Genomic DNA, 15,672 nt, shown 5'->3' with positions numbered 1-15,672 from the left:
TCTTAGACATGGTTGTTCTGTTCTGTTCGTTTGAAACGAACAAAAAATTCGCAGAAAAGAACCGCACAGGGCCTTGTTCTTTGTTTTTTGTTCTTTTTTTTCAAAAATGAACAAAATTCACACATTCGCACAAAACTAGAACAAAATTCGCCCAAAGCGAACAAAAAAACCACACACGGTCTGTGCGATGTTCTGTTCGGATTCGTTTTTTTCCTGTTCGGAAAATCGAACTGAACGAACAATTCTCACAAAAAAAGAGAACGACCACGTTTACTCTGTCTACCTATCTCTCTCTCTCCGCCTCCGCACCCACCCCATACTCTAACCTCTAACTCGTCGTCTCTCTCTCTCTCTATCTCTCTCCCCCTTTCATTCCCTAATCTTCACTACTTCACACCAACAACCTCATCACCTAAACTTTTACACTAACAACTTCCACCCCCACACTCCATATTTAAGAATACTACCCTCCTTTAAAAATCCGATACCCGAATCCGATTCACCCTATCGGATCCCAATATCGGTTCAAACACCCAAATCGGATTCTTCCACCGGGTAAACCCGATACCCGATATCAAACCCTACCCAAAACCCTAACTTCTTCTGATAGAAGAAGAAGAAGAAGAAGAAGAAGAAGAAGAAGAAGAAAAAGGAGGAGAGCTTGGGAGGGCGATCCATGGCGGGGAAGAGGATGAGAGGTCGATCGACTTGGCCAGTGGTCGATAGAGGCCTCCTCTTCCAAAGAATTCGAGAATTGGACGGCGTGATCGATGTCTACAACGTGAATTCCGTTGTCGATCATCTTCGCGAGCTTTACAGAGACTACGGCTGCAAGAAGCTCATCCCTTTCACCCGCTGCGTCGCCCAATCGCTCGAAGACTACCGCCATCGCCAGAGACGGCTGAAAGACAAGCAGAAGGAAGGTCAGGATGATGATCATGAGGCCTCGAATGAGGCCACGCCGTCGCCTCGGAGCCCCAAACGGTTCAAATTTGAGTCCGAGGACGAGGATTCGGTGTTTGAATCGGAGGTCAAGCCGGAGTTTGATCTGTTGAAATCGGGGATTCGGGAGGCGTACAGAAAGGGGACGATTAATCGGTTGGAAAAGGAGGAAGATGTGCGGGAAGATGGTGGGAAAGATTGCAATTTGGCGAAGTCAGCTGGAAATGGCGTTGTGACGGATGCGTCGATGGGGAAATTAGAGGAGATTGGATCGCAGTCGGAGAGTTGGAAGGGGAAGAGAGGGGCGATGTTCAAGGATTTTGGGGGAATTAAGGAAATTCTTGATGAACTGACGATGGATGTGGTTATTCCTCTTTGGCATCCGCCATTGACTGCTGCGTTTGGTGTGAAACCCACTTCTGGAATTTTGTTGCATGGGCCTCCAGGGTGTGGGAAAACGAGGCTGGCTGAAGCGATTGCTAATGAATCTGGAGTTCCGTTTTACAAAATCTCTGCCCCAGAAGTTGTTTCTGGGGTCTCAGGTGAGAATTTTTTCTTCAGTTTTGTTGTTTTTAGATCAATTTCCGAAGATTGAAAGCTGATATGATTTGAAGAAGATATTCATTTTAACTCGGACAATCTATGATGATATCCAATTGCTATCTCAACTGGTGAGGAGTTTCCCCTAAAACCCAAAATCCCTACACACTTAACAAATAAAAGAAAGCCCTTTACCGGATCCTACAACCCCAAAACCCTGACCATAAACACTAAACAATAAAACCTATTTGGTTGGTGGAAAATATCAGTCTATACTTGTGCTTATTTCAAAAGAAAATCTGTATCGAAATCTTTTCTTTGAATGAGGCAGGTGGATCTGAAGAAAACATAAGGGAGTTGTTTAAGAAGGCGCATCGTACTGCTCCTTCTATCATCTTCATAGACGAGATCGACGCAATTGGCTCTAAAAGAGATAATCTTCAAAGAGAAGTGGAGAAAAGGATTGTGACCCAATTGATGACTTGCATGGATGAGTGCCACCATGTCGATGGAGGAGAAATTGGCAAGGCAAGTGAAGATCTTTCGACGAAACCCGAGTATGTTCTAGTAATTGGAGCCACGAATAGGCCGGATTCAGTTGACCCTGCATTGAGAAGACCCGGGCGGTTCGATCGTGAGATATTTCTAGGTGTTCCTGACGAGAATGCAAGAAGAGAGATTTTAGCAGTGCTTACGGAGAAACTTAAGTTAGACGGTGCGCTAGATCTTTCTATGTTGGCCAGGGCTACAGCTGGATTTGTCGGAGCTGATTTAGCTGCACTAGTGAACAAGGCAGGAATCCTTGCAATGAGGAGGACTTTGATCCAAACAGTATCTGAAATTCCTGCAGAGTTAATGGTTGATGAGAAAGCAACATGGTGGAGGCAGCGCTGGACCCATGATGAAATCGAGAAACTGAAGGTTTCGGTTGTTGACTTTCAGGTAATGGCTTAAGTTTCAGTCCGTATTGATGATGGACTTACGTTATTTATATGTTTAATTGGTGTAAAAATACAGTGAGTCTTTGCTTTTGTTCTTTTGGATTTCTTAGGAAGCAGCTAAGCTTATTCAACCTTCGTCAAGAAGAGAAGGCTTTTCCTCCATACCTGCTGTTAAGTGGGAGGATGTGGGGGGTCTTGATTCTCTTCGGAAACATTTTGATCGACTTATCATTCAGAGAATAAAAAATCCAGAGAAATATGAGGTAATAATATCAAGTTCTTATGATGTTCTTGAATTCTTATTTTTTGAGATGGATAATGTTTTTTTCTTTCATGGATATTGCTGCATTTTCATTGATGGATTAAATCAGCTTTGCTTTGTTTGTTGTTGCTTCTTATAGAATAGAATGCTTTCTGCTAGGAAGGTTAAAAGTTCTTAATGAATTTACACATTTTTTTCGTAGGCATTTGGGTTGACTCTAGAAGCTGGATTTCTGCTTTATGGCCCACCAGGGTGTGGTAAAACACTCATTGCCAAGGCTGTGGCGAATGAAGCTGGTGCCAATTTCATACATATAAAGGTTTATTTTCTATTGCGGAGTTATACTAAACCATCATCAATCCACTTTTTCAGTGTCGTTCTTGAAACGGCCCTTGTATTTAATTTTAGGGTCCTGAACTCCTGAACAAGTACGTTGGTGAGAGTGAACTGGCCGTGAGGACTCTGTTTGGCCGTGCTCGGACTTGCTCTCCATGCATATTGTTCTTTGATGAGGTGTGATCTCTTGTCTTAACTTGTTTTTCCTGCTGCGTTGTCCCTCATAAATTTACAATTGATTGCTAGATTCAGCAGGGCGATAACTTATCGATTCAATGCGCTTAAACATCTGAACAAGGGTGATCGACGATGTCAAGGTTGTCATCTTCATGGTCATCCATGTTGGAGAATGGCGATGACTAACTGATCATCAGACTGTTGGATGATGAGGACCATGTCGAATTTTTTATCGTCGTTGTTCCCACTCCCCATCTAATGCCGAAGAAAGGTTAAGAGGTGATGATGAAATTTTCATTATCTGTGATTAGGTTAGGACAAATGATAGTGGTGATTCATCCTTGGCTGATAGATGAGAAAGACGAGGATGTTGCGGCATCATCATCGCCACTCCCCTTTATCATTATGGACACTGAACCCTGCATCTGAAGAACTCGGTAACAGAATCATTAATTCCAGGTCATGGATGAAGATGAAAACAGGACGATAACATATCATCCTCGTCGTGATGGAAATCTTTCTTGTTGGACAACCTATTAATTAAGCTTGAATGAGGGATGATGATGGTTTCTTTAGGGTTCAGGGTCAAGGATTTATGATGATGATGATTATAGATCATCATTATCGTCTTTTGTTGGAATCATCTGATGATGATTTTGTCATCATCTTGTCATCAATGTCAATCGCCTCCTACCGAAAACGAATAATGATGAAGAGGACGATGACAAATTTGTCATTGTCTGTCAAACCCACATTTTCCTATCGACTAATCCTGATCATGAAACCGTGGACTTAGATGATGTTGTCTAATCGAAAATCTGTTACGAATCTTTCCCGTGTATACAAGAAACGAGCAAGAAAGGCGTAACAAACTTTGGGCGGGAAAGACACCCATATAAATAAAGGCATTAAAGCAGAAGGGAGGGGGGGGGGGAAAAGACTGGAAGTTCTGGCGTGAGATTCTCCACCAGAGGCGGGGAGGGAGCCGATGCGGCTGAAGTCCCCTTCTACCTATTCTCTTCTTTTCTAATTGTTAGTGAGATACTAATACTCATGGGCTAATGGGCCCTATTCAATAAGCCCATTAGCCCTCTTATCATTCTCTCTCCTAGGGTATATATATACCCACACATGTACTCACTTGAGTTTATGTCATTATCTTCCTTCTTCCTCACTTGACACTAATCTTCTTGATCTTCCTGGATCTCGAGAGTATTGTAATTCTTTTGGAAGACATTGGTCACTATTCAAGCTACACGTTCTTTGGTTTCTGGACTACATTGTTGAGATTCGTAACACTGGTATCAGAGCCGACGATTCTCGGCCAAATTACCGAAGTATGGATCAAGAGCCACGGGCAGATCAACCAGATCTGGAGTTTCAAAGGAGGACCACCAATGTTCTGGAGCACCTGATGGAACAAATTGCAAATCTCAACATTCATATTAACGGCATTCAACAACCTAATGCAGCGGCAGTCGAGGAAGAAGCAGCTGCCAGACAACCTCAGAGGCAACCAGGAATTCATCATCAAGAATTGAGGTTAGAAAATTCCCCTTACAAACGAGGAGATCTACCTTATTTCCAGGGGGAAAATGCGGACGGGTGGATTACCTGCGTAGAGCAATTTTTCCGCATGTATCCTATGTCTGATTATGACAAATTGCAGCTTATCTCTATACATCTGGATAATTCAGCACAAAATTGGTTTATATACACTGAGAAAGAAGTAGGATTTCGGGACTGGGGAGATTTCAAGCAGAAGTTCTCTAATAGATATGGACTTTCAGATGATAGCCTATACCAAGAATTAATGGAAGTGACCCAAAGCGGGTCCGTCCATGACTATAGAGCAGAATTTGAACGTCTACTGGCACAACTACCGTACATTGAGCCCAAGATCAAAGAAATGGCATATCTACGAGGATTAAAACCGGATATTCGCACAGAGGTACGAAGATATCGACCATTTTGACATCAAGAAATGATGGATTTATCAATTCAGGCAGAAAAAGATCTCGACGTGCTATGGAATACACGGCAGGACGTCAATATTTACCCAATCCCTCACACAGCCGGGAATATCAATCAGAGAGTAATACCACCTCAGGTTAGACAAGCAGAAACGACTCCCACAAATCGTCTGAATGCGACATTAAGAAATCGAAGTCTACATATGAATCCTGCCAATCAAGGTGCGCAATCATCCACTCAAGATCGATTCAACAAAAGGCGTAATCTCAAGCTTACAGAAGGAGAGTTTCAGTTACGTAAATCTAAGGGCCTCTGTTTTTACTGTAACAAGAGATTTACACCCGGACACCGGTGTAAGAAAGGTCTCAACCTCATTATGGTCCAGGAAGGGGATCAAGACAATGAAGCTGCAGAAAATGAAGGGGATTTTATGCAAACAGATGATGATATCATTATCGAGGGAGAAAATTTCTCGGCTCAAGCATCTCAAAATTTCCCTGGCAACCACGACGCACAAGATTTGCTAAAATTATGGGGTAGTACTTTCGGTCATCAAGTAAGGATTCTTATAGATACCGGAGCAACACAATTTCATTCATCACGAGTTGACTAACAAACTTGCTATTCCCATTGCTGGGAGAAGTAAATTTGCCATTATGCTAGCTAACGGGGCAATGCAACCATCTCCAGGAATATGTGACCTCATTCCTATATATATACAAGGACTAGAATTTGTCCAAGATTTCATCCCCATTCCTTTGAGAAGTGTAGAAATGATTCTGGGAATCCCATGGCTGAAATCATTGGAATGGTTTTATGGCAATTTCAATTTACTGACTATCAAAATTCTATATCAAGGGTGGCTGCATACGCTTAAAGCAGATTCAGATCTTACCGCAAAGATTGATTCATATGCACCTTCAGCACAGGTCTTGTTGCAGAGCAAGAGGTAATTTAGAGAACTCTACAAGGCTTCTAATCCAGATATCCCTACGGTATTTCAACTCCAACCCAACTCTGAAGATTACAATTTCTCTATGTTATATCCATCTGTCTTTGAACCCACATTGAGTTTACCTCCAAAACGTTCATTAGATCACAAGATCTTTCTTGTTCCTCATTCTAAACCAATCAATTTGAGACCCTACCGGTATTCACATTTACACAAGAATGAGTTAGAATGTCTGGTCCAAGAGCTCCTTGACTTGAAATTCGTCCGTCATTCCAGCAGTCCATTTGCTAGCCCAGCCCTGATGGTTAAGAAGCAGGATGGGGGATGGAGAATGTGCGTGGATTACAGGGTTTTAAATAAGATGACAATACCAAACCGTTATCCAATTCCCATCGTGGATGAATTACTCGAAGAGTTAAATGGAGCTACCACCTTTACCAAACTAGACCTCAAATCTGGATATTATCAAATTCGCATGCACGAAGAGGACATTCATAAAACTGCTTTCAAGACTCATCAGGGTCATTATGAGTTCACTGTAATGCCCTTTGGCTTGACTAATGCCCCAGCCACCTTTCAGGCACTCATGACTTCCATTTTTCAACCGTATATGCGCAAGTTTGTTCTTGTCTTCTTTGACGATATCTTAATATACAGTCAGAATCCGCAACAGCATCAACAACACCTGCATCTTATCTTCCAAATTCTAAAGCAACATCAACTCTGGATCAATTCGAAGAAATGCCACATTGGTCAAAGCCAGATCAACTACTTGGGACATCGAATATCAGAAGGTGGAGTTGCCACAGATAGTGAAAAGATCCAAAGTATAATTCAGTGGCCAATTCCTCAGACACCCAAACAGCTCCGAGGATTTCTTGGGCTTACAAACTGTTACAGACGCTTCATCGCTCATTATGCCTCTAAGGCCCAACCACTCACTTCGTTACTCAAGAAGAATTCTTTTAATTGGAGCGATGAGGCCAATCAAGCATTTGACGCACTGAAAGCACCCTTGTCATCAACTCCGATCTTATAACTACCAGATTTCACCAAACCATTTACGGTAGAGACAGATGCTTCAGATTTCGGCATAGGAGCTATCCTATCACAAGAGGGTCACCCTATAGCATACTTCAGCAAATCCTTATCACACCAAGGAAAGTTGAAATCAGCATATGAACGAGAAATGATGGCAGTGGTTCTTGCTGTAAATAAGTGGAAACATTATCTACTTTTTCAAAAATTTACTATTTTTACTGATCAATTCAGCCTTAAATTCCTCAATGATCAACAAGAGATTCCCCAACAATACCATAGGTGGATGGCGAAGCTATTGGGGTATGATTTTGATATCAAATACAAGGCAGGGAAGAACAACGTTGTGGCTGATTCCCTCTCTCGTTCCATGAATGTCACAGAAGTCCAAGCTCTTACTCCTGAAGATTTCAGTTGCAATTCTCTGTCTACTCTTCACTGGTTGGATAAACCAGTCCTCGTAAATGAACTTTCAGCGGACCCTCATCTCAACAAAATAATAGAAGCCATCCGTCTGAACAAAGCAACAAAGCAGCACTATACTCTGCAACAGGATCTTCTTTTCTATAAAAAGAAGCTGGTCATTCCAAAAGGGTCCGCCCTCATCCCTCTCATTTTACATGAATTTCACGATGCGAAGATAGGGGGTCATGGAGGTTTTCAGAAAACGTATAAAAGAATTTCATGGCAACTCATCTGGGCAGGGATGAAGAAGCAGATCAAGAAATACGTCTCTGAATGTCAGATTTGCCAACGAAACAAGGCATCTAATCTCACTCCTGCTGGATTTTTACAACCTCTACCGATACCAGACAAGATCTGGGAAGATATATCTCTAGATTTTATTGAAGGACTTCCTACTTCAAATGGTTTCAATGCAATCATGGTAGTTGTCGACCGTTTGAGTAAATATTGTCATTATATTGCACTGAAACATCCATTTTCAGCTCAGGGAATTGCAGAAATTTTTGACTTCATGGCATTCCAAGATCTATAGTTTCAGATCGAGGAAGCGTTTTCACAAGTTCGTTTTGGAAGGAACTACATAAAGCACAAGGTACAAGGTTGAAGATGAGCTCGTCCTATCATCCAGAAACTGATGGTCAAACAGAAGTCTCTAACAGGGGATTGGAATGTTATCTCCGTTGTTTTTCTTCTGAATGCCCAAAACAATGGTCCAAATGGCTACCATGGGCCGAGTTTAGCTATAATTCCTCATTTCATTCATCTATCAAGACCACACCCTTCAATGTGGTATATGGCAGAGACCCCCCACCATTAGTCAGATATGGCAGTGAACCTTCACCCAACGACTCCCTGGACAGATTATTATCGGAACGTGATATGATCCTAGACCGCATCAAGACGCATTTATACAAGTCCCAATCTGTCATGAAGGAAAATGCGGATAAACATTGCCGTGATGTTGAGTATGAAATCGGTGACAAAGTCTACATCAAAATACGTCCTTATCGTATGAAGTCACTTGCAAAAAGAACTTCCGAAAAATTAGCTCCAAAATTCTTCGGCCCCTTTACTATAATTGCAAAAATAGGCCCTGGCGCTTACAAATTGGATTTACCCTCTACTACTACCATTCATCCTGTGTTTCACGTCTCAAATCTCTGCAAAGCAATTGGTGACAATATCGTTTCTACTTCAATTCCAACTAATCTGACTGATGAGTGGGAATGGCAGGTATATCCAGAATCGGTTAGATCCTACCGCTTCAACCAGGATGGCATGCAACTCCTAATCAAGTGGAAGAATCTACCTCATCATGAAGCTACATGGGAAGACCTACACGTAATTCAAAAACAATTTCCAAATTTTCCAATTGAGGACAATTGGGTTGTCGAGGATGGGAGTAATGTTACGAATCTTCCCCGTGTATACAAGAAATGAGCAAGAAAGGCGTAACAAACTTTGGGCGGGAAAGACGCCCATATAAATAAAGGCATTAAAGCAGAAGGGAGGGGGAGGAAAAAAGACTGGAAGTTCTGGCGAGAGATTCTCCACCAGAGGCGGGGAGGGAGCCGATGCGGCTGAAGTCCCCTTCTACCTATTCTCTTCTTTTCTAATCTTCTTGATCTTCCTGGATCTCGAAAGTATTGTAATTCTTTTGGAAGACATTTGTTAGTGATATATTCCTATATCGGGCTAATGGGCCCTGTTCTATAAGCCCATTAGCCCTTTATCTCTCTTCTCTCACTTAGGGTATATATATATACCCTCTTCTTGTAACATCTTTGGTACATTATTCTATTTTCCTTCTCACTCCATCTCTCTTGATCCACTTCCCCCTCCTAGGGTTAACATGGTATCAGAGCCAATGGCTCTCTAAGGAGTGAGATCCCTCTACCGGACGAACATTCCCCGCGCAGACTATCTTCGTCACGCGGAACTTCGTCTCCATTCTCTTGCGGAACTTCCCCTTCCGCTTCCGCAATTTCTTCTTCATTCCAGTCATTTTTTCGGTTTAAAATCTTCCATACCGTCGTTCCTCTTCCGATTTTCATCCTCAAAATCTTCCATACCGTCTTCCTCCTTCGATTTCCGGCGTCTGACGGCCGTTCCGGAGCCCGCAGCCGAAGCAGCCGCAGCAAGCGCCGAACCGTCATCCCGGCGCGTCATCCCGAGTCGATCCGTCAACCGATCCCGTCCGAACCGTCATCCGATCCCGTCCGACCCGTCATTCGATCCGATCCGATCGATCACCTTCCGAACCGTCAACCGACCCGTCCGAACCGTCATCCGGACGATTTTTCCGTCATCCTCTTCATCTGTGCGTCATCCCGAGACTGTTTTCGTCATCCATTCCGTCATCCGCCCCCTGGACGGCCCCATTACGTCCTCCAGGCCCTGTTCTGGCCGTCTGACTTCACTCGTCTCCGTGACCAAATGGAGTCCCAGATGGCTGCCCTTCAGACTCAGACCCAGACCCAGTCCACGTCCTACTTCGGCGGTTTTGGTGCGTTTCAGCCCTCTCCTTCCTCTGAGTGGTACTGTGGTCATACGGCTCTTCACTCACCTCTCGTCTCTGATACTACGTGGGTTCTTGATTCGGGGGCCACCGAGCATATGACCCCCTTCAATGACCGGTTTGTATCGTACGAGAGGCATCGTGAGAGCCGTACCGTTCTTACGGCGGGCGGTGGACGTCTCCGGGTGGCCGGAATCGGGGCAGTTTTTGTGGATGGCCTCGGTGTGGTCAACAACGTCCTCCATGTGCCTGATTTGCGGGCCATTCTCATGTCTCCGCAACGTCTTGTTGATGCCCTTATGTGCTCCTTTCACCTCCAACCTGACGGCATGTTTCTGTCTGACAAGGTGGGAAGGACTACACCGATTAGGCGGGAACATGGACTGCTACTGTTGGACGACGGGGGGCGCTCTTCTACTTTCTTGGTGCACCGGGCACTTCGACCAGCCGACGAGCAGTGTAGAGGACGTCTCCAGTTGGCTCACCAGCGGCTTGGCCACCCTCCTTTTTCTACTATGCAGCGAGTTTTCCCTTCTTTATGTACTGGACTCGACTTATCGAGTGTTGTTTGCGAAGCCTGTCAGTTGGCCAAGCATCGTCGATCTTCCTTTACTCCCTCTGAAATGCATACGAAGAGTCCGCTGTATCGGGTTCACAGTGATGTTTGGGGACCGGCCCCGCAGCCTAGTCTGAGGGGGCACCGCTACTTCGTGATTTTTGTGGATGAGGCCACCCGGTATACGTGGGTCTATTTGCTGACCACGAAGTCAGAGGTCACATCCACCGTCCGACATTTCTGCGCCATGGTCCAGACTCAGTTTGGTCGTGGTATCCAGCGGTTCCGGTCGGACAATGCCCGCGACTTCGTCAATACCGCACTTGCCTCATTTTTTGCGGATCGTGGAATCCTCCACGAAACTTCATGTGTAGCTACGCCGGAGCAGAACGGTATGGCAGAACGCCGCATTGGGTATGTCACTTCCACCGCCCGGACGCTGTTGGTGAACTACCAGGTGCCTTGGCAGTATTGGGGTGAGGCGATTTTGACGAGTACCCACCTCATCAATCGTCTTCCTTCCCCTACATTGGAGTTCTCCTGCCCCCTGGACCGGATGAATGCGACTTTTTCGGATATTTCTCTGCGGACGGGTCTCCTTCCTCGGGTCTTCGGCTGCACCGCCTCGCCCACGATACCTCTCCATCACGGACGAGTTCGATGCTCGTGCTCTGAGGTGCATCTGCCGCCACGCATCCCTCCAGAAGGGATACAGGTGCTACCATCCGCCCACAAGGCGTTTCTTCATCTCGGCAAATGTCACCTTTGCCGAGCATGAACCCTATTTCGGGGACTACTCTTCCTCATCCCGCCTCCCGTTGGATGAGGCTCCTTCGGCTCCCCACTTGGGGCCTGTTCCGAGTGTGGAGCCCACTGTTCCAACGCCACCCTCGTCTCTCCATGATCCTTTTCCCGTTGATGTCCTTTCTTCTCCGTCGGTGACACCTGAGGGGTCCTTGGACGTGCTGTCCACTCCTTCGCTTCCGGCACCCTTGCCGCCTCCTCCCCCGGGCATTCTCACTGGCCAGGATTCTCCAGCTCCGTCCTCACAGGATCTCCCCTCTTCGGGTGAGTCCTCTTCCTCTCCTCCCGGTGAGTTGGCTTCTTTCTTCCCATCCGAGGATGATCCTATCCTCCCTTGTGCGGGTGACTCCACTTCCCTTCCCGCACCTTTGTCTCCCCCACCTCTCGCTTCCGCTCATCCTCCGTCGGACGATTCCGCTCAGCCCTCTATCGATGATTAGGAACAGCTGGGTTGGCCTATCGCCCTTCGGAAGGGGGTTCGTCAGTGCACTCGCACACCCCGCTATCCTCTATCTCATTTTCTCTCATTCGACCGGCTGAGTACTCCCTACCGGCTGTTTCTCACTCGCATCGAGTCGGATCCCATTCCTCGCCGTGTAGCCGATGCTATCGCTTCTCCTCATTGGAAAGCGGCGATGGACGAGGAGATGCAATCTTTGCTCAAGAACCACACGTGGGATGTGGTCCCCCTTCCTCCTGGCAAGAGGGTGGTGGATTGCAAGTGGATCCACACCAAGAAACATCATGCGGATGGCACCCTGGAGCGGTACAAGTCTCGCCTCGTCGCTCGGGGGTTCACCCAATCATATGGAGTGGATTATTTCGAGACCTTTTCCCCGGTGGCGAAGATGGAAACGGTTCGTCTTCTCTTGGCATTGGCAGCTCACTTCCATTGGGGGATTCGGCAGTTTGATGTGAAGAACGCCTTCCTACATGGCGATCTGAAGGAGGAGGTGTATATGAAGCAGCCCGAGGGGTACACCCTTGGTCCTCCCGGCACCGTCTGTCGATTGCGGAAGTCCCTCTATGGACTGAAGCAGTCACCTCGGATGTGGTTCGGCCGTTTCTCCTCCGTTCTGAAAGCCGAAGGGTATACTCAGAGCAACGGTGATGCCTCATTGTTCTTCCGTCATCAGCCGACCGGTGTATCTATCCTGGCAGTGTACGTCGATGATATTTTGCTCACGGGTTCCGATGCTGCCGAAGCTGTCCGTCTCAGTGCTGCCCTGGCCAAGGAGTTTGAGATTAAGACTCTCGGCCTCCTCAGATATTTCCTTGGCCTTGAGGTGGCTTATTCCCCCCGGGGGATCTTCGTCTCGCAGCAGAAGTATGCCGTTGACCTGCTCACCCTGACTGGTATGACTGAGTGTGCTCCGGTGAGCACTCCCATTGATCCCAACGTCAAATTGGGCAAAGGGGAGGACTCTCCACTGGTGAATCCTTATCAGTATCAGCAGCTGGTGGGGAAATTGCTCTATTTGACACACACTCGGCCCGACCTCAGCTTTGCAGTCAACTTAGTCAGTTTATGCACTCGCCTCGAGAGGTTCATCGCCAGGCCGCCCACCGGTACTTGCATACCTAAAGGTTGCCCCGGGAAGGACTGCTCTTCCCTCGGAGTTCGGACAGAAAAGTGAAAGTGTACACTGATGCAGATTTCGCGGCTCGATTGTGGATTGCCGATCCACCACCGGGTACTGCACGTTCATCTTTGGCAGCCTAGTCAGCTGGAAGAGCAGCAAGCAAGACAAGGTATCCGCTCAAGCGCGGAAGCTGAGTTCAGCGGCGCCGATGGGGCATCCGAAGGTCAGTGGATTTACGGATCCTTCACGATCTTCGGGTGGAGTATTCCCGTCCCATCCATTTTTACTGTGACAACAAGTCAGCGATTACACTGGCCTTAAATCCGGGCCAGCAGGGACGGATAAAGCACATGGAGCGTGATCGCTACTTCTTTAAGGAGCGTGTTGACGAAGGGATTTTTGATCTTGACTTTGTTGCATCCGCTGATCAGGCGGCGGACGTCCTCACCAAGGGACTTTCTCGTCCACTTCTCCAACGCAGGTGTCCAAGCTCGGTATGGAAGACATCCATACTTCGCCATGGGGTGTTAGTGATATATTCCTATATCGGGCTAATGGGCCCTGTTCTATAAGCCCATTAGCCCTTTATCTCTCTTCTCTCACTTAGGGTATATATATATACCCTCTTCTTGTAACATCTTTGGTACATTATTCTATTTTCCTTCTCACTCCATCTCTCTTGATCCACTTCCCCCTCCTAGGGTTAACAACATTGGTCACTATTCAAGCTACACGTCTTTTGTTTCTGGACTACATTGTTGAGATTCGTAACAAAATCATTAAAATTTTTCTACTCAAGATAATTGCCCACATCATCTGATGCTTTTTTTGTCTTAAATGTCCCAGATTGATGCATTGACCATGAGACGAGGAAAGGATAGCGACTCAGTTGTGGATCGAGTTTTAACTCAGGTGTACTTTCAATACGATTCTAGCTAGCAAACTTGTTGGCCCATCTTCCATTTGCTATGCTCTTTCAACCTTTTTATGATTATCTTCCATCTGCATATAACATTTGTTGGAAGTAGGTTTTATGTGTGTTTTTCTTATCTACTATTTAAGTAGAGTTCTTTCAAAATAAACTATTTAAGTAGAGTTTTGTTTCCTTTAGAAAAAAATTCTGTTTGCCTTTCTGAACCTCCACAAAATCTCTGGCAAACGTACTCAGACACAGAAGATGTTTCCCATCCTTATATAAGGGTTGGAAATAACAAAAAAGACCCCACTTGTACTGTATTAACTTCAAAAATTTTTGCAGCTGCTTATTGAGCTGGACGGCGCTGACCAAAGACAAGGTGTCTTCATCATAGGAGCTACAAATAGGTTAGAATAAGGCCTAGTTTCAGACTTTTCATTTGTTTTTGTTTCTATCTCCTACCCACTCGCGGTGATGCGTGGCAGACCCGAGGCTGTCGATCCGGCCTTCCTAAGATCAGGTAGACTAGGAGAAATAATGTACGTCCCATTACCAAGCCGGGAAGAGAGAGTGCTCATCTTGAAAACTCTTTCTCGGAATAAACCCCTGGCTTCTGAAGTTGACCTAAGTCTCATTGCCAATGACTGTGAAAACTTCAGCGGCGCTGATCTCTCATCGCTGGTATGTATAAATTTTTCACCTCTTAGATTTTTCTCTTTGGGAAAATATCCGTTCTTGATATTGGTTTATGTGTTCTTCCAGGTGAATAAAGCAGCCATGGTGGCATTAGAGGAAAAAGATGGATTAACTGACCCAAGCAGTTCCCCTGCGATTATTGAAATCTCCCATTTTTGGCAGGCCCTGTCGAAGATTACGCCTTCCGTGTCTGAGAAGGTGAGTCTTTTGTGAAAAATATTTGGGTTTTCTTTGGTTTAGTTGAAGAATATATCTATAAGTTCATATGATTATATTCTTTTTTTTGTGATGAACAGAGAAGGAAGTATTATGACGATTTGTCGAAACGCTTCAAACCGGCTTGATGAGAGACGTTGATAGGGAACTAACGAGGACCTACCAGGAAAAGAGAAAGAAAAAGAAGCTCTCGCACACCAATCACCGGCCGAGTTCCTTGGGCCCAGCGGAGCAAAGTTAAAGGAAGCGTCGGGTGCGGGAGAAAGGTACGGACGGAAGCCGATCAGTCTCTGAGGAGGGCGAAGGGGAGATCCTCTCCTTACCCTAGCCGCCAGGCCGATCCGGCCACCATGTATCAAGTTCTTCTTCGTTCTCGGTTCCCTTCTCTGGGACCTTTGTCGTGGTTTTTCTTCCCTTGGTTTTGCTACTTGGACTCTTCTCCTTGAGACGAGTTTCTTGTTGGACTTATTGGAATATCTCGTCACGTGGATTTCATGGCTCGGCTCTGGTCCTACCCAGGAGTCGTAACAGACGTCCAGTTGAGTCACAACACCAATGAATGGGTTTTCTCTATGGGGTCAACTTGTCTATTTCCGTACTTAGGTTTCTTGTTTCTAGCTTTGAAAATATGTTTTCCCTATATATTTTTTAACCAATTTTGGCGAAAAAATTTGTTTTCGCTTAAAGAATACTAAGTTTCATTGTTTTGCGTTGTAATATTGCCTCTATCTGTGCTTCAAGGCATGTGACTTAAAA

General features: G+C 45.6%; 1 protein-coding gene across 1 annotated transcript; it reads left to right on the top strand.

The window, feature by feature from the left end:
- Window positions 1-614: 614 nt before the first annotated feature.
- On the top strand, window positions 615-15,411 carry CDC48C (cell division cycle 48C). Its single transcript, XM_078587269.1, has 10 exons — window positions 615-1,484; window positions 1,814-2,424; window positions 2,534-2,686; window positions 2,888-3,004; window positions 3,094-3,198; window positions 13,935-14,000; window positions 14,347-14,411; window positions 14,490-14,685; window positions 14,767-14,898; window positions 14,997-15,411. The coding sequence occupies exons 1-10, from the start codon at window positions 677-679 to the stop codon at window positions 15,042-15,044; spliced, it is 2,301 nt and encodes a 766-aa protein (XP_078443395.1). The 5' UTR covers window positions 615-676; the 3' UTR covers window positions 15,045-15,411.
- Window positions 15,412-15,672: the final 261 nt, after the last annotated feature.

The sequence above is a fragment of the Wolffia australiana genome, chromosome 15 (assembly GCF_029677425.1).
Source record: "Wolffia australiana isolate 7733 chromosome 15, ASM2967742v1".
In the NCBI taxonomy this organism is placed as follows: Eukaryota; Viridiplantae; Streptophyta; class Magnoliopsida; order Alismatales; family Araceae; genus Wolffia; species Wolffia australiana.
Note: the sequence above shows the minus strand (reverse complement) of the source record. Positions and strands in the feature narration are given on the sequence as shown.

Excerpts from the sequence above, each read along its gene's own strand:
- CDC48C (XM_078587269.1), top strand. The coding sequence starts at position 677 with ATGGCGGGGAAGAGGATGAGAGGTCGATCGACTTGGCCAGTGGTCGAT. Across the intron at positions 2,687-2,887 it reads AAAATCCAGAGAAATATGAG|GCATTTGGGTTGACTCTAGA; the intron begins GTAATAATATCA and ends TTTTTTTCGTAG. Across the intron at positions 14,686-14,766 it reads GCGCTGATCTCTCATCGCTG|GTGAATAAAGCAGCCATGGT; the intron begins GTATGTATAAAT and ends GTGTTCTTCCAG.